The sequence below is a fragment of the Phalaenopsis equestris genome, unplaced genomic scaffold (genome assembly GCF_001263595.1).
Source record: "Phalaenopsis equestris unplaced genomic scaffold, ASM126359v1 Scaffold000107, whole genome shotgun sequence".
NCBI classification, from domain to species: domain Eukaryota; kingdom Viridiplantae; phylum Streptophyta; class Magnoliopsida; order Asparagales; family Orchidaceae; genus Phalaenopsis; species Phalaenopsis equestris.
Window position 1 is genome coordinate 4,392,387 of NW_018164549.1, and position 23,855 is coordinate 4,416,241.

The window sequence follows — 23,855 nt, forward strand, 5'->3', positions numbered from 1 at the left end:
CCTACAGACTTTCCACCCTTTGTTTTCTTTAAAGCCTCCTCAACTTCTTTTTTGCTAATGCGACGGTAAAAATGAAACGTTTTATTATTATTTACGATATTAAAATCACTAAGTTCGATCGTATTTTCAGAAACTTCATTAAAAAGTTTATCAAAGTAACTCACCCACCTATGTTGAATATCTTTTTCTAAGAAAAGTACTTTTTGATTTTCATCTTTAATACACTTTACTTGAGTTAAATCTTTACTTTTCTTTTCTCTTTGTTTGGCTAGTTTAAACTACACCATACTAAAATTTTATTGATTGATCAAGGCATTAGGTTATACTTGTAGTAGACATGAATGCAAAACTTAAACTACGATAAATATGATGCAAATCATCTTAGGATCTAGGGTTTCATGCCTGCCATCCTAAATATGGGATCTCTTCATATCTAGAAATACATAATTTTAGTGAGCTCCTTCATATTTCATCAGTTCTTTTTGAAAGCCCTATTAATTCATATTATAGCCGGTTTCTTTCTCTCCCCATTTTCTCCCTATTTTTCTTTCATTAAGCAACAAAAATTTAAATTCAATAATTAAGGAATTCTTTTGAGTGGATCATGCATTTTTCTGCATGACCCTTGTTTTAAAACCGTGCTTAAGCTTGCTAATTAATTTTCTTATTAAATTTTGGCCCAAACTAAGTTATGATCAAGCTTAACAAACTTTATGTAGGAGGTTAATTATTTAAACATATGATCATATGGCTAAACATAAATGGAATCATACTTTTCACATTAAAAAATGATAATAATTCACTTCGTAGTATTTTTAATGTTTTATGAATAATAAACTATATTTCTAACCTATCAATCTAACTATTTTCCAGTATTTGCATCATGTAGAGACACCTGATAACACCCATGGAGTTAAAAGAGCATTTCATCAAGCTTTTATTGAGCTAAAAGTCAAATAATAAACCAAAATATGCTCAAAATATACATGATCTAGTGAACCAATGGTCAATCTTGTTCATTTATATGTCTATCTTTACGAAGGAACATAAAGAATGCTTATGTGAATAATATTGAGATATCCAAATGCATTAGTTCATTAGGATCCCTATTCTAATGTATTAAAAAAAAATGATTAAATAAATTTAATTGATATTTTTTAATAAAAATAAATAATTTTAAGGGATATGAAGCCATAGAACATCCATCATTTAGAACTTCCTTGCTTGAAATATCAAAACTTGTATGCCTAAATATTTAAAACACACACACACACACACACATTGATAGATAGATGGATAAATATATCTGTGTGTGTGTGTGCGCTCTTAGGTGGCAAATTGGTAAGCAGCAGTGTTGCCTCTAACCCGGGTTCAATCTCTACGGGAATAGATGACACATATGGGGAGCTGGAGTGATATTCTCAAATACCAACTTTTATATATATATATATATATATAGAAGGGAGGACCCCCCAATCAATCCCATGTGCAAATTCGAATCCTGTATGGTCAAGGATTCGAACCCGAATCGAGAGGGGACTCACGCAGAGCCGACACCAACTCACCTACAACCGATGCACAAATATATATATATATATACATACATACATACATACATATATATGGCAATCCTCGTCCTTGTTTTCGCTTTGCTAGGGTTCGCCTATAGCGATCCCTGGTTTTTCTGATTCACTGCATTTTCGTCGAACTGTGTCGTCTTCGTCTCTAGTCTTGTCACAGAGGCTCTGTTTCGTCGTCCCGATTCAGCGGCTCTCTCGACAGGTCGTCGCGCTCAGAGCGTTTATTCAGCGGGTTGTCTGTGCGGACGTCTGCGGCTCTTCGTCGTCCCGAGAAGTGCTTGGGGGAGTCTCTTAGCTGCCGCTAGCTGGTTTTCTTTTCGTTTGCAGCTCATAGAGGGGCTTTCCTCCACTCCTTGCTCTTTGTTTGGTTTCGTAATTTGCTCTTTGCATCTCCATCTATTGGGATGACTTCGGACAGATCGTATGTTACTGCCCTTGCGGATGCCCAAGCCTCAAGTACACCTAAATCGTGTTTTTTTCCTCCTTCGTTCGAGTCGGAGGAGAACATTAATAAACATGGTAGGAAGAATGAGAAACCTGCAATCTTTTTACGAAAGCTGAATGTATTCAGCTTGCTTCCTCCTGTCATCTGAATTTGGTCGGGAAATTTTTATATGATCATCCCAAAATGAAGCTGATTCGTAAGGAATTTGAGCTTATGCACCTTGTTGGGGAGTGAAAAATTGGACTTTTAGATGGAAGACACTCTTATTCAACTTAATAATGAAGTGGATTACACGCGTTTATTTGCTAGAAGGATTATCTGAATTGATAATAAGACAATGAAGATTCTGAATTGTCTGTGGATTTTGACTTACAGACGGAACCACAAATCATTCCAGTTTGGATTCGCCTCCCTGGTATGAAATTTCATTATTTCACTCAAAAAGTATTGTACTCTATTGCCTCAACTTATGGTAAGTTACTTAAAACAGACATTCCTACTTTTAATCTTTCTTGCCTATCTAAAGTCAGAGTAATTGTTGAAAGATACATCAATTCATCCGCTTCTGAGGAGATTTGGTTGGGCACACATCACCATGAATATTGGCAAAAGGTAGTGATTGAGCCTTATTCTTCTTATTGCTCGAACTGTCGTATGTTTGGTCACTTTAGTTTTCAATGCCACCATCTATACCCCCAACTCAGACCAAAAAAGCAAAGCAGCTCCGCCAGAGGCAAAGAATCCAACTCCTCTTGTACAGCTCCAAGTTATTAACATTATTGATCATCAAAAGGATACCCCTGAAAACGTCACTATCCTCGCAGGCAATATGTCAACCATTCAGTCTTTACACAATGCTGTAGGTCCTCCATCTTTAGAACCTTCTATCGTGAGGGCTTGGGAGATTCTTCAGACCTCACCTCCTCCAGAACCTATCACTGATATTACAGGTGACAATACTTCTATTGTTTCACTCTTCAGACCTCACCTCCTCCAGAACCTATCACTGATATTACAGGTGACAATACTTCTATTGTTTCACTATCACCTCATCAGGTCGAGCAAAATGTTAATGTTACTCAGGCTCATGGGGATCACGATGTGCAACAGCCTACACCTATTTGACCACCTTTGGAACAATTCATCATATGAGTCAATCCTGGGATGAGAAATGACAGGTCTACACATCTAGGAGGAAGAAGAAGAATGAAGACCTACTTGAGCTTAAGAATCTGATGAACGATACTTTGGTTACTTCAGATAATGATACGCACCTTATCAATCTGTTAGTCGACTCCATTCCGAGAACTAGAGGCAGAGGAAGGATTAAAGTGGGACGCTCCTAGCACTTTTGCGCCCGTTGGTAGCTTTTTGGTTTTTTATCATTTTGTATCTTTGCTTTATTTGGAATTGTGTGTGTTGTATTGTGTGAGTTGAGCCTTTTTTTAGGCTCTCTCATACAACCTATCTGTATCTTTTCCTCTTTAATATATTAGTCCTTGGACTTTTTCTAAATATATATATATATATATATGTGTGTGTGTGTGTGTGTGTGTGTGTTGATTTATTTTTATTTATTTTATGATAGAACACTTCCTAAATATAAAAACTAAGCCTAAAATTAATTCTATGTTTTTAAATGATATAAGTATTTAAAAAAAATTACATTAAAAAATAAGGGAGATTTATATACATAGCACCTAAAACTATCAGTATTATGTATCTCACACCCAATTTGAATATTTACTTTTTAAGCACCCACTATCACGACATTAGAGGATCTCGCCAGAAGCGATAGTGGCATACAAAGTCCTTTGAAACTCTCATCGTTCTCTTCCATGGGTTCTGCGACGAGATCGATGAACAAAACCCTCATAAACTCTCATTTTTCCTCATTCGGTTCAACCACGATATGATAGAAACGGGATCACGACGTAAAAAGACCTCTGAAACATTCATTGTTCTCCTCCTGTACGGTGACAGCATCATGCCTCTGAAACTCTCTTGATTCTCTTCGTTCCTTCTACAATTTCTTAAGTCCCTTCATTCCGCTGTTTCGCTTTACATCCATTTCTCCGTTTCTGCCATGCACCCACACAAAACGGATTTAACTGCTTCTGCTTTCATCTCCATAACCAGCTTCAGATCTTCCTCAGAAAGACCATCGAGGGGCTGCAAATCAATCTTATTACAGACAATAACAAGAGGCTTATTCAAGAAGAGTGACTTGATGCTATGAAACAACGCTGCCTGTTGAGCAATGGTGTAGCCGCATGATCCAGATATATCGAGGAAGAACAGAACAACAGATCGAAGATGTGCTAATGTCGTGATGTTGCACATTTCGATAATATTGCGGTCCTCAAATGGCTGATCGAAAATCTCCAGTTTCAAAATCTTGTTTCTCCTCCGTTTTGGTCTCCGGTTGCTGTAATCCGAACTCCGACAACTTTTCCAGAATCGAGCAGCAGCGAACTTCATTAACTTAACGGGATTAGAAATTTAACAGTGAGGTGTGAATTTTGTTGTTATTGAATGTTTTGGATGCTAAGGATATAAATATTGAAGTTTAGGTGTGAGATATGTAATATTAATAGTTCTCGGTGCTATATATGTAAATACCCCAAAAAATAAAAATATCATATCAGATAGTATAATTAAAATAAAAGTATTAGCCATAGATAATTTATCTGTGTGCCCCTGCCAAAGAAAATTTGTCCCCACCACAGATTCCCTAGTGTGACTATATGAAGTAATACAAGAAAATCAACTTAAACAAACATGCATCTTGTCATCAAATATAAAAAACACAGATTTAATGGATGACTAAAAAAATTTAACATAGAAATTCAAGATCAATAAAACAAAAATTAATAAAAATTTAAGTTATAATCAGAAATCCATATTGCATGAGTTTGAACAATTTTCAATCACATAAGAAAACCAATGACTAAAAATGGAGAATATAAAATATCAAATAAATGGAGTCATTGAAGAGTAAACCCTAGTCTCGTGTCAATACATAAGATGGGTTCCCCCATAATTTGGTAGTCACCATTTGCACCACACTATAAAGATTCTCATCAAACTCAAACATAAAAAGAAACATAACACTAAAAGAAATTATTATTTTAAAACTACCACTAAATGCCTCATATACCCTTTATTCATAATTATAAAACCCCTCCTCAAATGAAAAATAAATAAATATTTATGAATAAGGCGACAGTCTCAAAACCAAAAAAATCATTGAAATCTGCTAAAGAGATTACAGCCTGAAATAGCATCCCATTGCAACTGCAATAGACAACCTCAAAAAAGTCACGCAAATGCCGGCTAAGTCAACAACAGGAACAAAATTACAAGTCACGACGTAAGCTACCAAATGAAAAAATCACAAGGCAATTTGCATCACTGTTATCGCTTGCAAAGAAGTAGAAAATACGAGCAAATAGTTTCTCTATGCACAAAGCAATTTCATAAGAAGTTGCACTCAATTTAAAATTCCAACTTGCAGTCTTAAAAAAGTATAGAACAATGAAAAGGTTATCGGCCATTAGAGACTAAAAGTTATAATTTAGTATTTTAAAAGCAGAAGGTGCAGCAAATATTATAAATTTTCCAACTTCAAATAGTTTACCTTCGGTCTGCGGATCCGGCAAAAATCTTTTTACACAATCAACAAAATTTGTTCCATTGAAGGGATCTCCACCAATACCTACACATGTTGATTGTCCCAACCCAACAGCAGTTGTTTGAAACACCTGAAAAGATTAGGAGTTAAATTTATATTCCATAAATCTGAAAGTGTGAGAATTTGTTTGATTCATACCGCTTCGTAGGTCAAAGTACCCGATCGTGAAACGACACCAATACGCCCTGGCTTATGGATATAACCAGGCATGATTCCAATCTTACATTCTCCGGGTTTAATAATACCTGGACAGTTTGGTCCAATAAGTCGAGTTTTTGATTGCCGGTTAAGAGCAGCTTTCACTCGAACCTACTTTAACAAATTCATATTAGAAAACATTAATGGAATAATAATATAGTTTATGCATGATAAGCACCGGAATCCTCAAGTCCTAATACAATGTGATCATAGTGCCAAAGATTCCTTGAAAACAATGTAAAAGGTCAATGTCATGAAGAGACAAGCAGGAAATTAAAATTATAATGCACTGGAAGGGACATAACTTAAAATTATGTCAAGCAATATTATGAACATGCCTTGAATATTCTCTGAAAAATAACTACAGAACCATAATATAACCAAGGAAGATTTACATACATAACAATCAATTCCTATGAGTTTACATATGTAAATACATAGGAATTGATTGGTATATATGTAAATGCCCCTAAAATCAATCCTCAAGTAAGCATCTTATGAGAGGAGATGCATTTATCTTATAGACAACATAGTTTGATTAGTAGTCCCCAACAGACAAAGTGATACCATTCGACATCAAAATTGGCACGCTATTCCACAAAAATTAGAGCAAACACAACATTTCTTCATTAATTCAAACAACTCAACAAGAATATAAAGATAAACACCTACAATTTGAGAGGTAGGCAATCTCTCCTAATTCATACAAATCAAGAGGCAGAAAATTTCTCTCAAACCCTAAACCTAAGACTCACAAGTCAATCTCATGCATAACCCTAACCCTAGACATAACAAGCCTATTTTGTACCAACCAATAATAATAATAATAAACTAAATTGCCCTTAGATGTACAAAAGACAAATTTGCCCTTAGGCTAGACACGCACGTAACAATACTCCTCCCCACACAAAAAATACCTTATCCTCAAGGTGGGAAAAAAAAGAGGTTCCTCCTCCCCCACAATTGTCCCTATTTCTTCATTCTATGCCTCTTCGTTATGCATTATGAGAAATTATGATTTTCGATCATTGCAATGGTGTCCTAGGGTAGACTTCTCATCACATTGAAAACATAACACCTTAGCTCATTTCCCCCAAATCTCTATCTCAGCAAGACACTTGAGTGTTGCTCCCGGTCATGGCCCATTATTCGTGCCCCGTGTAGCCTCTCTGTAGACTTTCACAGTTTGAGCTTTGGGTATCTTCATAGTTGTAATCATTCAATACGGTGCTCCCTCTGCGCTGCTTCCATTGGCCCTCTCCATTTGCTTCTTGTCCTCCACCCTCTGGACTAGCTCCATCATCTCTCTCTCAATCTACGTGGCCTTAATAGTCGGAGTGCTGCCTGTATATCAAGCTTTAAGCCCTTCATGAAATTTCCCTCCAATTCTGCTTCATAAATCCCCTACAATCCTGAAAATAGTCAAATCTCTCCCTATATTCCATGATCGTTTTCTCCTGAGTCAAGACATAAAATTGCTCGTGCAGGTCTCATTCCCAAATGACTCAAAAACGTTCCATAAACAATCCTTAAATTCATCCCACGATCAAATCGGATATTTAACCTCCCTCCACTAAAACTAGATTAGGGCTTTACCCTCCAAACACAAACATGCGGCCATGAGCTTCTCCTCCTCATCTAACCCATTCACCGCAAAGTATCACTCCAACCGATACACCCAACCATGTGTGTTTTCCACCTCAAAGATCGGCAACTTCAACTTACTAACCATATCATTTCCACCCCAACTTCCTCTCCCCTCCAATTTCCCCCTCATATATTGAGTGTAAAACTCCCTCCTTCGATCATAGTCATATCCTCTCCCTACTTCTCTCATTTCTTCTTCGTGTTCCCCCTTAACTCTTGCATAATCTCTTATTTATGTTTCGGTCCAACCGTCTTCATTAGAAATCTCTAATCCACCACCAATCAGAGCCATGGAAGGGGTTTCATGATGGTGGATGCTTTCCTCCTTATGCTCCTCTAGTACAATCTCTTTTCTTTTAGTTTTTGTAAATTGAGCCACCGACGAGGTCTTAAATCCCATCTCAATGAGTCTCTTTATCATCTCTCAAACTTTTCCCATACTCTCAAATCGGTCATTCATTCGGTTCTCCATGGAAAAAAATCTACCCTCTATGGTGGCGAATCTTTATTCCATCCCAGATCTGATTCAGCTAATCTCTTCCTCCAACTTTTTTTCTAAATCATCCACTTTTTTTGTTGTAATCTCACAAAAAAAAGTTTTTGGTCAAAAAACAAGAAAATACCTTCACATTAAAATCCTGTCAATTGATTCACGAGTTTGTATCGCAAGAACGTATGCCTATCATCAATCTAAATATTGTCGGTACAAGTAAATTGAAATACCGTAGCTTCGTACGTAAAACCACATTTGTAAATTGAAATTGATCATAGAAATCCTGTGTGCTGAAATCAAGAGCAGATCCGCGCAAACAGAGAATTTAGATGGTAAATTTAGGTCTCTATATCAAGCCCCTTACCCTTATAGCTCGAATCGCATCATTGTAGCCGTGATCCCGCCGTAATGCTTGGACGTCGCAAGAACTGGAGAAAATTGGAGTTTAGGTCTCTATACGCCTCTTCCTCGCAGCTGCCTTCCCAACTAGCTCTGTTCACGATTGGATCGCATAGACGGTGCCAGAGGAAGAAAAGAATGGGAGTTTAAGGTCTCGATAGGCCGTGATCTTTCGCGTGAGAGCCTTCCTAGTTACAATATCGCCAACAACGACGTTCCTACTAGCTCTAGTCGAACTCGTTTGACTTCCAAGTAGCAATCACTATGTAAGCAACGATCCCTTCCCACGATCTCAACACCGAAGGCGACGAGAACTCTGAGCTGCAACAATCGAGTGGTAATTTCCCAGATTTTGAATGCTCTGATACTAATTTGATATGATCCGATGTCAAAATCGGCATACTTTTTGATAGAAATTAGGGCAAACATAACATTTCTTCAAAAAATCAAGCAACTCAACAAGATTACATAGTAAACACCTACAATTCGAGAGATAGGCGATCTGTCCCAATTCCTACAATTCAAGAGGAAAAAAATCTCTCCCAAACCATAAATCAAGACTCAAAACTGAATCTCATGCTAACTCTTATACCAACCAATAATAATAATAAAAGACAAAATTGTCATTATGCGTATAAAAGACAAATTTGCCCTTACGCTAGGCGCCCACGTAACACATGGCCGCAGAAAAAATATTCATATGCCATGAATGCATACAAGATAGTATTTTCAAGTGTTGTGTTCCAAATTATTGCACGCGTAACTGTTTTTATGTTGCACAAAGTCCACGAGAAATGCTAAACAATGCAAAATGAAAAAAATTACTAGTGTTCCAATTAAAATTTTGCAACAAACAATTGACACAATTTTAAGAAAATAAACCCTAAGCAATAACTAAGAAAACTACAAGGGAGTATAATGAGTGCATTAGCCTCCAATGGTGCAGCCTCAGCTTTGAGAAGAGATTATTTTTGCGATTCAGCTCATTGAGCTCTAGTAAATAGCCTAAAAAACCTAATCATTGCTCCAAACATGTCCATCCCTAGAGGAAGTAGAAAATTATTGATTATTTTGAGTCTAATACCTGCCCAATTGAGCCATAAGCACAGATATTCAGCCCCACTTGTCCAAACCAAATAAAAAGAGTAATGAAGAAAAGGGTCTGCATCGCATCCAAATTTCAATACAATATTAGAAGGAAATAGAAGTACTGACAATGGCAAGAAGCCTAGGTTCAAATTTGCAAAATGATACTAAGGAGAATATAGAAATGAACAAAAATTAATTATATAAGCATAAAGTCATAGAAAGGAAAGTCTAAAAGCATGGGAACATGGGAATACCGGCCTAAAAGGCACACGTAAATGCATTGATTTGGAAGTTCAAAATATCACATTGGTGCTAATTTTTTAATAGCAATGTTTCAAGTGTTACGAATGTAATTATCCCGGTTTTTTAATCCAAATGGCACTTTTATTAATGCCATTATACAGCGAGGCCATGAACTGGAACTAATTGGTGCCACAAATGCCAAATATGCTAGTGGCTAAACAGCAAAGAAATGGGTCCAACATGTTCCTTCTCACGTTGAATGAAACCAAGATGTGCTTTATACCTCTATCCTAAGCTACAATGCGCAATTCTAGTATTCTCAATCTCAAGTCGCAAAATCGAGGGGGCCTGATGGTAACCTCATCTCTGCCCCCATAATTACGGGTTGTATCAACCCTTCAAATATCATAGCACAAATGTGTAAGAACACTCATAATTATTATTGCATAGTTTATGGGAGCAGGAAACAATAATTATTTCTATACTATTCCATACGAAACATTACAAGATAAATAGCGGGGAAAGGCTACCGAATTAGGCAGGATATAAAATCCCCATTCTAACATCAGGAAATAGAATTACAACTTACCAACAATAAGAAATTTCAAAAGTAGGTAATACTAACAAGGAAGACACTAAAAAATAAAACTTTATAAACTTTTAACCCCCCTTCTCTCTCTCTCTCTCTCTCTCTCAAGTTAGAGCAAAGACATATATCATGCCCACAAAACTTGGCCTGAAAAGTCCTTTTGTGAATATATCCTTTATATGTTAAGTAGTAGGAATAAATAACATGCAAATAGCTCCACAATCAATTCTATCTTAAAAAATGCCTGACAATCTCCACATACTTTGTGGTATCATTCTGCACTGGATTTTCTGCAATGCTTATGATTGTTTTATTGTCACAGTACAACTTCATTGACATGTTTATCGTTATCTGCAGCTCTTCAAGAATTCTCTTCAACTATAGCAGATCACATACTCCATTAGTCATAGCCCAATATTCTACCTTGCACTACTCCTTGTAACCACATTTTGTTTCTTACTTCGTCATGTAACCAGATTTCCTCAAGCATACATACAATATCCAAAAGTCAATATTATGTCAATTGCTTATCCCGCCTAATCTGCATCAATATATGCATCTATGTTTATTTATGTGGTCTTCTGAAATAGTAAGCACTTGTCTAATGTACCATTTAGGTATCTGAGAATCCTATCAATAGCATCAAGGTGTTTTTCATAAGGTGCATGCATAAATTGACTTACCAAACTCACAATAAAGACGATATATGGTTGTGTATGCAATAAGTATATTAACTTTCTCATTAAGTTTTGATAGCAAACAATATTCACTGGATCACTTTTTTTCCCTTCTCTCGATTTTTTATCAGGGTTCAATTAGAGTGTTTGCAAGCCTACGCCCACTAATCCCAATTTCTTATAGAGATCAAGAACATATATCCGTTGAGAAACAACAATCTCTTTCTTTGATCTAGCAACCTCCATGTCAAGGAAATACCTTGGAGGTCCTAAATCATTGGTCTCAAACACATATGATAGATAAGTCTTTAAATAGATCATCTCATATATGCCAATCTTTCGTGAGAATTATGTTATCCTCATACACAATCAATATAGCTACATTCCCATCCTTTGAATGTTTGAAGAACATTGTATGATCTCCTTGCCCGGGAGTGCACCATTGATTTTTAACAAATAATGTAAATTTCCCAAACCACACACTTAGTGAATGTTTTGACCAGTAAAAGGATTTTTTTAGTTTATACAAATTAGTGTCAAACTTCTCACTAAATCTTGGAGATGCATCCATATATACTTCTTCTAAGTCTCCATTGAGAAACACATTTTTAATATCTAGTTGTTGTAAGGGTCACTCAAGGTTAGCTCCAAAATTTTCCTTCAAAGCATTCACCTTTTTGGGTGTCATTCAATCTCGTGTGATTCCTCAACTATCTGAATCACAAGGAATTTCACACGCAGTTCGATACGTAGTTTCTACACGCCACGAGAAACTCTGGATGCTACAATTTCGGAATCCCTATATGAGGCTTCAAAGCAGATGCAACATGAAACTCTAGAAACTGTGATCCAGAATTCTTGTACACGGGACTCTGAACGTTGATCCTGAAATTATTGTACGCAAGTTCAAGTCAAATTTTTGCACGTAGCTATGAACTCCATAAAACACGGATTATGTATGCCTCGATCACTTCAATACTAGGGATTCTGGATGTCACGATCCCTTTGCACTAGCTCAAATCGTGACTATACCAAGAGACGAAGCGAGAGTTGGAGAAAGAAGTTTCAGTTATATGTACCACGATCCGAAGGAAGTTTTTGATTCTCTGTAAGCCGCGATCTGAAGGAAGTTTCGGTTCTTTGTAAGATATGATCCCGCCGCTGCCTTCTCAATAAAGAAAGGAGGAAATTCCAAGTCTTTGCGAGTCACAATGCCTCCAATCGTGACGGTTTTGCGAGGTAATGTGACAGGAAGCGTCGCTCGTACGACACAACTCTTCCCCACGCCGCAATTCAATCCTTTGCATGTAGCGATCTCACGGTTTTGTCCCAGGTAGCTCGATCGCACATGTACATATAGAACGCCATAGAAGGAGAATGGTGGGAGTATTCCTTCGATACCAGAGAGCTGGGTGCAGCGATCCCTTAGAGACCCTTCTGTAGCCGCAATCCACGATCCTTCAGCTCCCTTCGACTTACCCTTCTGTCGATCTGATTTTTAGAATCTCAAGCTCTGATACTAATATGATAAGATTTGATACAGTTTTTCCCACAAAAATTATGGCAAACACATATTTTACTGTAATAACATCAAGCACTCAAGACAATACAAAGATAAGCAACAATTTGAGAGGTAGGTGATCTCTCCCAATTCCCATAATTCGAGAGACAAAAGTCTCCCCCAAACCCTAACACTAAGATATAAGACTCAATCTCATGCCTAACCCTAACCCTAAACTAATAAGCTCTAGTTATACCAAACATTCATAAATAATATAAGACTAAATTACCCTTAGGCTAATAAGAGACGCAATTGCCCTTAGGCTAGGTATCGATGTAACAGGAACATAGAGAACACCATGAAAGGTTAATAATGAGGTAAGTTTGATAGTTCATTTCCTGAAAATAACTAAGAGAGAACCATAAGCAATTTTAACCTTTTTTATTGCCTGTACATGGTCTATATGAGGAAAGAATTTAGAACAATTAGTCATTTCATCAGTTATGCCAGAATTGATTATCCATGAACGAACAAAATTAGGAGAAACAACTATCAATGCAGTGGCTAAAGAATTACCCTTATGTACTAAAAAGCAAGACAATCAATTCTGGAGTTTCAAACAATATGTGCAAGTGCTTTAATTGCTCCTTAGTCAAAGTAATTGTTGGTGAAAAAAACTGCATCAGGGTTTGCAAAAGGCTCTTGAATTTCTTCAACAGTGGCTTGATAAACTCGTCCTTCAACCTTGGATTTTGATTTCTAATTCGTAGTTTACCATGATACAAGTGTCGAGTTCTCCCATTCGATGCTATAGGAAGGTTTGATGTTGCCCATCATAATTTTTCTTCTCGACTTTTCACGTCTAATTTCAGAAAAACTTCTCTAAAAGTGGGTAGAGATTTCCTACCAAGAATGCGACATTGGACTTCGTCTAAAACTCATATTAAGGCCAGCTAAAAACATTAAGACCCGGTCACTTTCTTCTTTCTTCTTATGACGAGCATAGTTATTCAAATTCTCCAAATACCATCATAACATTGATTCAGCTCCTGCTACAATGTTACCAACTCATTGTAATACATAATAAGATCACGATCATTTTTTTTTTGGATTTCGAATATTGAGTTTTCAACTCAATTTTGGAAAAAAATTCTCCCTGTGCCTCACAAATATCTTGAGCATAAATGTGGCTTCCCTATCATCAGTTCCATGGAGTTGTTAAGCCATGTCATAACCAAAAAAGTTTCAACCTACTATTTTTTTCAAATTAGGATCACTAACAGTAGGTTTTGAACTTTCGCCAATTAAATACCCAATTTTGCCTCTAGTTGATTGTCAATTTTGTGGATTTAGCCCATTGAGTATTATAAATATGAGATAAGGTCGTGAATCGTGGGGTTAATACTTAGCTGATACAAGCATGAAAAGGGGTGTAAGGTAATGCGAAGTGATTTCGACATTACAAAAACTAGTAGAGGAGGTAGAATTCCTATGGAATTCGCTCATCATCGCTGACTTATATGACATTCTCAAAATCAGAGGGAGAAGATAACGAGCAACGGAAGAAATGCATAAGCAGTAGCTTCAATCGCGATGGGAAAAACAAATGTAGTGGTTACGAGTGAAAGATTACGAGCGATGACTTGGGAGAGCTCGCGATTCACACACGTCCTCACGATTGCATCTTCAAGAGCTCCACATAATGTGTGTTCTGACGATCACGTCTTCGTAAGCAAAAGGTCGCAAGTTCGGTCCTAGCCGACAGCTCTAGGTTACGAGTGTCCTCACGTATCCTTAGCCGAAGCTTTGAAGATTGGCGTCACCGCCTCTACTGTTTAAACCTTAACTTTAATACTATATAATTTTTTGAAACAAGAAACAATAATTATTTCTCAACTATTCCATAGGAAATATTACAGGATAAATAGCAGGGAAAAACTACCAAATTAGGTAAACCATAAAATCCCGATGTTTGAAATCAGGAAATAGAAATTACAACTTATCAATAAAAATTCCAAAAATAAGAAATACTAATAAGGAAGATACTAAAAAATAAAACTTTCTAAAATTTCAACACATTCTAATTGTGCCTTGACTCTCCCATGAATTAAAAAATTTTAATAAAATCCTTAGAAAGCGAAACAATGCTATATAAGGCCTAAACCAAAATATTGAGGTCTTTCTATCAGTTCATCATTCTGAAATATTTTCTTTTGAATGTAATCTAAAAAACATAATGATGAGATTTCGTAAGTCTCATGGCTTAGGATGTGATTCGTTCATTCACAAAGACAAATCAAATGATAAAATTTCTAAATATCAATAGGAAACATAAGAAAACAATGGGTAAATGTTATAAAAGATTAAGATAATAGTTGAAGGCCGTATGAGACTTGTGCATAAGTTTAGAGAACATTCATATTACAAGTTCTCACTTAGCGCCTATTAGAAACATAAAAAAAATAAGCTCCAACCCAATCTTACTAGCAATTAGCAACAACATAGCTTGAAGCTCTCAAATGAGTCCACAAGATCCATATTGGTACCATACTTCTATAGCTCGCAAGTAGGGGTGTAAACGAGCCGAACACGAGCTAGCGAGTCGAAGATGAGCTACTCACGAGCAAAGAGTTGTTTTAACAACCCTAATCACGTAGTCATAAGATGTTAAAGGTTGGAGCAAGATTTAAAAATTATTTTTTATATTAAATTTTATATTAAATTATTTTTTATATTAAAACATCATTTGAATCTAATTTAATAATTTTTATTCTATCTTCTTAATTAATATTTTTAATTGATTATAGTTCTTTGTAGACTTTTAGTCAATTAAATTTTTAAAAAATATTATTCATCAATATATATATATATATATCGGATGTCGTCGTTCCCCTCTGCTAGGGTTTCGCCTCATGGCAACACAGATCTATCTCGCGTTTCTATTTCCCTGCTTCGTGGCTACACGTATCTCTCCCGCGCTTCTATTTCCCTGCTTCGTCTTCGTCGACGTTCCAGACAACGAGGCAAACTCGACGACGTCCTCGTCTGTCCACGACGCCTCCTTCGCAGTCCTCACGTCGTCTCGATCTGGCGGCAGAGCTGCTGCTCTGCTCGCAAAGTTGCAACTGCGTTCTCGTCTACCGTTCTATCCCCTCTTTTGCGACATTTCCTCACAGAGTGACTGACACCGGCCAAGGCGATGGCCTCAGAGGTTCTTTCCTACGCCGCTGCTCTCGCCGGTGATAACCCCGCTCCCGCCTCTCTTTCAAATATGTTTCCGCAACGTTACCACGATACTTTTGCTCTTAGCGTTGAAACCAAATTTCTCAAAAAAGCATCCCGTAAAAACGACAAACCCGCAATCTTTCTCACGGAGACCGAGATCTCCACCCTAGCTGCACTTTACCGACCGTTCTTAGTAGGTAAGTTTCTTTATGAAAACTCTAAACTTGAGTTAATTCAAAAGGATTTTGAGCAAATGAAGCTGAAAAGGGGTTGGAAGATTGATAAATTGGATAGTCGACACGTTCTCATTTAATTATCAAATGATGAAAACTACGCTCATTTGTTTGCGAGAAGACTCCTTTGAATAGACAACCAGGTGATGAAGGTTTTAAAATGGATGGTGGATTTTGACCCTCGTACTGAACCTCCTACCATTCCTGTTTGGCTGCGCTTCCCAGATTTGAAGGTCCACATTTACGATCAAGAGCTCCTTTTTGCTTTAGCGATGGTATACGGTAAACCTCTCAAAACTGATACGCCTATAGTGAATTTGACTCGGCCTTCTGAAGCCAGAATTTTGATAGAACGGGATATTACTTTACCTTTTTCAGGAGAGATACTTTTTGACACACAACATCAGGGATTTTGGCAGCAAGCAAAACATGATTAGATACCTCTTTATTGCACCCAAACTTGAAGCAAGCAGAACTTAAACATACCTCTTTATTGCACCCACTGCCGTATGTTTGGACACTCACTTTCTCAATGTTATCAGTTGCATCAAAATCTCAAACCTCCAAGTAAAAATGCTACTGGATCTGCCCCACTTCATACATGTCCCTCTTTCGCTCCCGAGTGCATTCCACAAGCTATTGAAACACTAGTTGACACGATGTCACCTCTCCCTCCCACTACCGGAGACAATATTGTTTTTGTTCTTCCGACTGATGTATTGACAAATAGTTTACTTGGGCATCCTACAGTCTCTATCACTGTTGAAAACAACAATTGAAAACAATACTGCAGGATCCTTACCTCCAAAGGATATTCTTCGGTCCGATAATTAGGATAGTATCGCAGCTCCATATCCTCAAGAAGCATAAGGTGCTGAGGAGACATGTTTACCATCTCTTCAGAATGAGAATGTTGTTACTGTTAGTCAGGAGCTGGGGGCTCATCCTCTTCTACATGCCCGACAATCTATTGACCACATTGATCAGATGAGCTAGTCTTCGAATGAGGAATGAGAGATATACACATCCAGGAAGAAAAAAAAGAATGGAGGCACACCCTAGTTTGGGAACTTAATGAATGATACTTTCGTAACTTCGGGTAATGACACGACACTCAACAATTTGTTAGCTGGTTCCGCTCCTAGAACCAGAAGCAGAGGCAGGACCAAGCTAGCTCGTCCCTAGCAACTTATTTTCTGCGAGTTTTGAAATTTAGAGTTTTATCTCTGTCTTATCCTTTTTAGGATGCTAGTGTCTGTGTATCGTATGGGTAGTGCGCCTTTATTGGGTCCTCTCAAACAACCTTTATATACCCTTTCAATTTCAATAAAATTAGCCCTTGGGCGTTAATATATTTATATATATATAATTGATGAGCTATATATTAATTGATGAGTAGTATTCGAGCCAAAACGAGCCAAACACGAACGAACAAATTTTTATTCGTGTTCGGCTCGTCAACTTAGCGAACAAGCCAAACACGAGTTGTTCTCGAACAACGAGCCGCTTTGACAACCCTACTCACAAGTCCACATATACCACACATAATATTGTTTTTCACAATATTGCTGAAAGAAAAAGTCACAGTGATCTTTTTAAAAGATAAATGAAGATGGCATGTAAATCTAAACACTTCATAAGGACCTCAAAGGTATAAGAATTTCAAGTAAAGCATGCTAACATAAAATTGATTATTCACATGGTAGGATTTTGTATAAAATTAACTTAAGATAACGCGTTTACTAATCTGGCATGCAAATTGAGGCATATCAAATGTTGCTTCCAAGACATAAGAATTTCACACAAAACATGCATAATTATAAGTATTAAATGTATTGCAAGATTATCATGAACTTGGCTCAAAAAGATATGATCAGCTAATCAGAAATTTCTACAATATATAAATTAATGCATAAATAAAAGTATCTAACTGCAATGTCATCATTGAATTTCTCTTGATTTTGTTGATTATTTATTGTTTTATTAGATTGTTTAAGAACATTCTTTTTCTATCATATCCTCTCTATACACCCCCGAGGCAAATTTATCAAACTCGGAGCATATAGTAGATGAGTTCGCCAAGCCGGGCTCAACACTAGCTCACCCAACCAGGCTCAGTGTAGATTCGCTCACCAAATTTAATAGAGATAACTAACTAGTCGAGCTTGAAACACAGGCTCATCTAACCGAGCTCAAGCTATCTACCCATTAATAGCAAGGCAGACTTAACACGGTTATCCAAAGAAAGTATCTATTATGGCTCCACGGCGACATCCTCTTCATCCAAATCAATTGTCATAAGACAGCAAGGCCAAATTAGGCTGACTACAGTCATAGATGCTCCCATATCCACCAAGGAATCCAGTAGCATCATCAACAAGTCGACTGTACAACCCGAGCTTGTATCAAGGCAACCAATGTAATATAATTTCAGCCCATTTTTAATGTTTTGTGCATTATATAGCTTTTCCTATAAGGATTAAGACACCAAATTCTAACCTATAAATAGTGGATCTTCTGGAGAGCCTATGATTTGATGTTTTTTATTTTCTTCCCTTTACCCTACAATTATAGCATCCCATGCCATATATAATTGTGGATTTGCTTCACCTGACATCTTTTTTTACTGTTTTTTTTGCATTTCCTCTGAATAAATGAGGTTTAGGCATCACCAGGGACAGAACTAGATTCGATATCTCTTTTTCACAAAAAAAGTGACCAAAAGAATTGCATTGGCAAAACAAATGGCTGAATCATCTTCACTCCTTTTTTATTATTATAATTTTATGATTTTTTCCAAATGTATTTAGAACTTTCTCTCTCCTAAAATTTTTCTCTCATTTTTTCCTTCCTCCAACTAGGATCCTTGCAGCAGTCTCTCCCTTCCTAAAACACTTGCTTGTTTGAAATATCATTATCTACAAATATCCATTCTAGCCAAAATATCTAATACTTCCACTCATCCTCTTCCCATCTCCTCCCACATGGGCAAGGATAAGACTCAAACTTCATGGCAAGAAAAACAAATATAGGCCCTTGAAGCCTAGTACACTTAGAGGAAACATATGGCATGCCCTCAGAGGAAACTTTTCATCATGACCAATCCTAAATGATGCAATGAAATGTGGGATGTACAAATCTTATCCATAAAGGCAGAAGTTTTTAATCTCCATGGATACACCATTTTAGCCTACCCTAGGGTCTAAGGGGACAGTGACAGAAGGTTTGCACATGCTGGCATTAAATCTCCCCCTCATTAGTTGTTGTAGCAGCTTGGTGCTTCCTCTCTACCCTCCATAATGATGGAAGGTGATGGCAAGGAGGTATGTCAATTGGATCGATGGTTGGTTGTTTGGCCAAACCAATTAGTTTGGGCTAGCAAGATAAGTTAAAGTAGTTGAATGATTTCGCCTGGTTATGCTTAGGCTAAGCTTTAAATTTTTTGCATAACAGTCCGCCATTTTTATTATTTAAATCTAAGAATTAAATTTTTTCAAAATATTTACAAGAAAAGGCTCCTATTTTAGATTGACATGATAAGCTCCCAACATACATTTGATTCATGTTTTATGGAGGACCCATGGATCTAAATTACATATTTTAAAGTTTAATTTCTTTGTACGTAGCATTATTCTCCAATGTATATATATGGTCTCTTTTTTTTTTTTTTTTTTTTTTTTTTTTTAACTTTAAAAAAAGGTATTTTTCATTTTATTTCACTATTAAATAAAGGTATTTCTCATTTTTACTTCGCAATTTTAAAGTACTTCTAGACCCTATTCAATCTAGAAAACTTTGACAAGTAGGATTTTGTGCTATTCATGGGCTACTCATTTTGGAGTACTATTAGAGTTTGTTTATTTTTTTTAAAATAGAAATATTCTAACCAATCAATGAAATGAGTACAAAATCAAGCAAAGAGAACGGTGGTAGCCCATCATGTGCCCCAAAGTTTACGGAATGTATCAATGCTTCAAGCAACAGGACTCAATTGTATAAAAACAATTACGATTCATTACAATAATGAAAATATTTTTTTCATATTTGTCTCTACATTCTCTATCAATTACACCTCTTAAATTTTTTCAAGAGATGCAAAATGTAATAAAAGTATAATATTCAAATATTAAGTTCATGTCAAAGCACTTTTAAGTCACCCAAGTCCTTGCTTCTAAATGTAAATTGAAAAAACTACCGGTAAGGTTTTGTGAGTCTCACAATTTAGTAGACGATTCATAAATTAGCGAAGATAAATAAAATGATGACATAAACAAAATGGAAAATATAAAGAAGTATTGAGTAAATACCATATAAGATTATGATAACAATTAAAGGCAATAAAAAAGCATGCAAAGAAATAAAGAACAATCACATCCCAAGAACTCCATCGTGATGTCGTTTATGGCCTAACCAAATCTAATTGGCAATCAATAAGAACGGGTCACGTAATCTTAATAAACTCTAGAGCACTCTACTCCTAAATCATAAGGAATCCGCATGCCTCCATAAAAAGTATACAACATATAGTGCACTCAACCACATGAGCACACACAATCTTATTGTTTTCACCACACCGCCAACATGAAAGAGTCATAAACCTAACATTTGAGAACTATGTTTCATTTCAAAGAGGTTCAATCAAAGAATAAATCATCAAGTTTGATGCGTGCCAAAAAATTCATGACGGTAGAGTAACAGATTATCTTCTTAGCGTTGCACGAGAATTAAACACAAACTTAGATGAAAGAAAAACAATTAGTGATGACATCAGAGGTTTTTAAATGCAAAACCCATAAAAGTAAAAAACCACGGAGTTTGACCCAGTTATAAAATTCACTATTGATTGATAATTACAAAAATTCATTGTCCCACAGACGGAAAATAGTTACTAGATTTTTCAAGTTATAATGTCGACTGATGACATCTGATTAGTGATGCTCGACGACGATCAGTGGTTGTCAATGAAGGTCGGCGAGTCAACGGTCAGCAGCGGTCTGTGGCGATCGACGACGGTTGGCGGCGATCGACAATTGTCGGAAGCGGACGGAGGCGGTCAAAGGAGGTCGACGGTTGTCAGAGACGGTAGACGGCGGTTGGCGGCAGTTGACTGCGGTCGAAAGTGATTAACGTCAGTCGGCGACGATAGGAGGTGGTAGACGGCGGTGGTCAGCGATTGTGCAAGACTTTAGCTACTTCTCAAAGCCTCAAGTTCTCTCTCACAACTCAAGTTTTCTCCTCTTGAGAGGGGTGATGCTTTATTTATAGTGTTCTAGGTGCAAGTAATCTAGGAATATGAATCATTTTTATAGGACAGTCTGGAGAGCTTCATTCAATCAGACAGCGTTTAATGGACATCTGTCTTAATGATGTCAGAATTGAGTGATCTTAGGCTCGTTAAATTTTTCTTGTCGAGACACTCGATTCAACAATGAGCTCACCATATTCAACATCCGTTTGATCTTTCAAATGTGTCTGAAAATCTTCTAAGAGTGGTTTAATGACTTGATCTGAATTTGATTTAACTCGGACTGAACTAGTTTTTATATTGTTAGGTTTGCCTCATCGAGCCGGTCAGTTTGACTATAAGTTTGATGAAATCTCTCTGGATGACTCTTAATTGGAGTTCGAATATTTCTTGCACAAATGATTGAATCAAAATTCGCGTCATGCCTCGAAATTTGTTTTGGATAATGAAAATTTGTTTGTGGCGTATCAGTTGCCCCCTATTTTCGGGCGAAACTAATTTCGTCATCCGAAAATATTAATTTTCGCGATACTTTAATTTTCTTGATTGCATTATTAGTATAACATTTTGGCTGAATGATTATAATAGTCTTCAACCTTATGGACATGGAGCAAGTAAATTTATGTCGTTAAACCTTCTGACAACTTTTCTTACAAATTATATTAATTTATCTCTTTGTTTAATGAATGTAACCGTGTAAGGCAGAATTTTAATAATGAGCAGAAGCTGAAGCGCGGTAATTGGGAAGCGCGGGCTCGGAAGCAGAAGCGTGGTTGAAGGGGAGCCAAAAGTTTATTTGACTTATTTTAATAATGAACATTTAATAACCCAAATCCTTTTTCAGCCTATAGATAGGTATTAAAAAAGAATGTAGAGATGAACTCTCAGGTGATCTGGGATTTCTTAGAAAAAAAAAGTCGTTCTGTGTAGTGGTGAATAGTTGCGGTGCAGAGTTGCGGTGAAAAGTTGCGGCGCAGAATTGCGGCAAAGCGTTTCAAGGAAGCGTTGCGGCGAAGCGTTAAGTCGTGTTTGCCTTGCGTAGTAGGCGAGCAACGATATCTTCTATCACGTTGCGGAAATGACGACAGCTAGAGAACCCTATTTTGTTGAGAATCAAAGGAAAAGTCATGACTTGAACGATGCGGTGTCAATTTTAACAGAGAATGACTTGATCATGTTTAGAAAGAAGCATTACTTCCCGAATGATATGGTGGTGAGATTGTCGACTTCAACCAATCGAGTGTATTCTCCTCCTTCTGGGTATGTTGTCATTGATGAGGCAGCCTTGAGAGCTGGCTTGCTTTTTCCGCCAGCACTTGAGTTTATCGAAATCGTAAAGACGTTCAGAGTTTGTGTTACTCAACCATCTTGCCGGGCGGTGAAAATTATTAACAGGTTGTGTTTTCTTCAGGAGTCGCAGGTTGACGTTAACACCGACGATTTTAGCGTAGTTGTGCGGGTTCTTTAGTGACACACATGATCGTTGATGTTTAAGTATAAGATATTGAATTTTCACCTAAAGAAATTGATAAGACAATAGTCCGTGAGATCCTGTTTTGCAAAGAACGATTGGGGGCTCCGTGAGAGGCAATGACCGTTATAACAGTTGTCTGCCTCTCTTCATAATACTGAGGAGGTTATGTTGCAGATGCTAGGATTTCGTGACTTTAAGAAGGTGTTGTTCGAGACGCATTATATTTACGAATTTGTGGGCTAGAAAGCATTATTCAAGATCATGCTTTCATTTCACCCCGAACGATCCACAACTGTAGTATTAAAGAAATCTAAGAAGGGACATTCCGAGCCAACACTCATAGAATCCTTAAAGCGACTCCCAACGAACAGTAATTGTGAAGTACTACCTCAGAAACATCAAAAGAAGATTAAAGTATCGTGAGAGCCCTTGCCTAGTCCTTCAATTGTTCATATTCCTGATAATATATTGTCTCATGAATGTATTGGGCTCTTAGAGACCGAGAGCTTTGTAAATTTCATTTATCTTCTGCTACTGTATAATCATTTCATCTATCTGACCCAGATTTGTGAATAACATGGTAGAAATTTAGAAGGAGCTAAGTCTGACTCTGAGAAATTGGAACTTTGAATTTGTTAAGATTAATTATTTTCAAAGCGAATACAAGCGTCGATATGAATCTGGGGTTGAAAGAGTCATAACTCTGGAATCAAAGTTGACAAAGTGCAAGACAGAACTTTCAACAATGACAAATTCCCTCTCCTTGTAGCTTCAAGATCTGAAGAGAACTCGAGAGGGGTTGGTGCAAGCACAAGCCGACCTTGTGAGATTACTAGATTTGTGAAAGTCATTGAGTCAACGGTGTCAACCCAGGAAAAAAAGATCCGACTTTTGAAGTCTATGAAAGATATTGATGTTGAAGTAAAGGCGCAAAGCGGTTGAGGACTTCATGAATTGCTTGAATTCAAGACTATTATTCGAGACAATATCCAAGAAACTCGTGATCGTTTACTTGATATTGAGAAAAATGAGCAGCGAAAGTGGTTTACTAAAAAAGGATTCATCCTGGGTTTTCTGAAGCGGAGTCGAGCGGCGCAACGTCAAATAGGGATTGTCGTGGAGG

At 37.0% G+C, this 23,855-nt stretch overlaps 1 protein-coding gene across 1 annotated transcript in view; it reads right to left on the minus strand.

Annotated features, from left to right (window-relative positions):
• LOC110020859 (succinate--CoA ligase [ADP-forming] subunit alpha, mitochondrial) overlaps positions 1 to 23,855 on the minus strand; it is a 38,519-nt gene that overhangs the window by 5,609 nt on the left and 9,055 nt on the right. The window contains exons 3-4 of the mRNA XM_020719127.1: positions 5,858 to 6,028; positions 5,666 to 5,789 (exon numbers count right to left, since the gene is read on the minus strand). Coding sequence (XP_020574786.1) covers positions 5,666 to 5,789; positions 5,858 to 6,028 — 295 coding nt within the window. The remainder of the gene's footprint in view (positions 1 to 5,665; positions 5,790 to 5,857; positions 6,029 to 23,855) is intronic.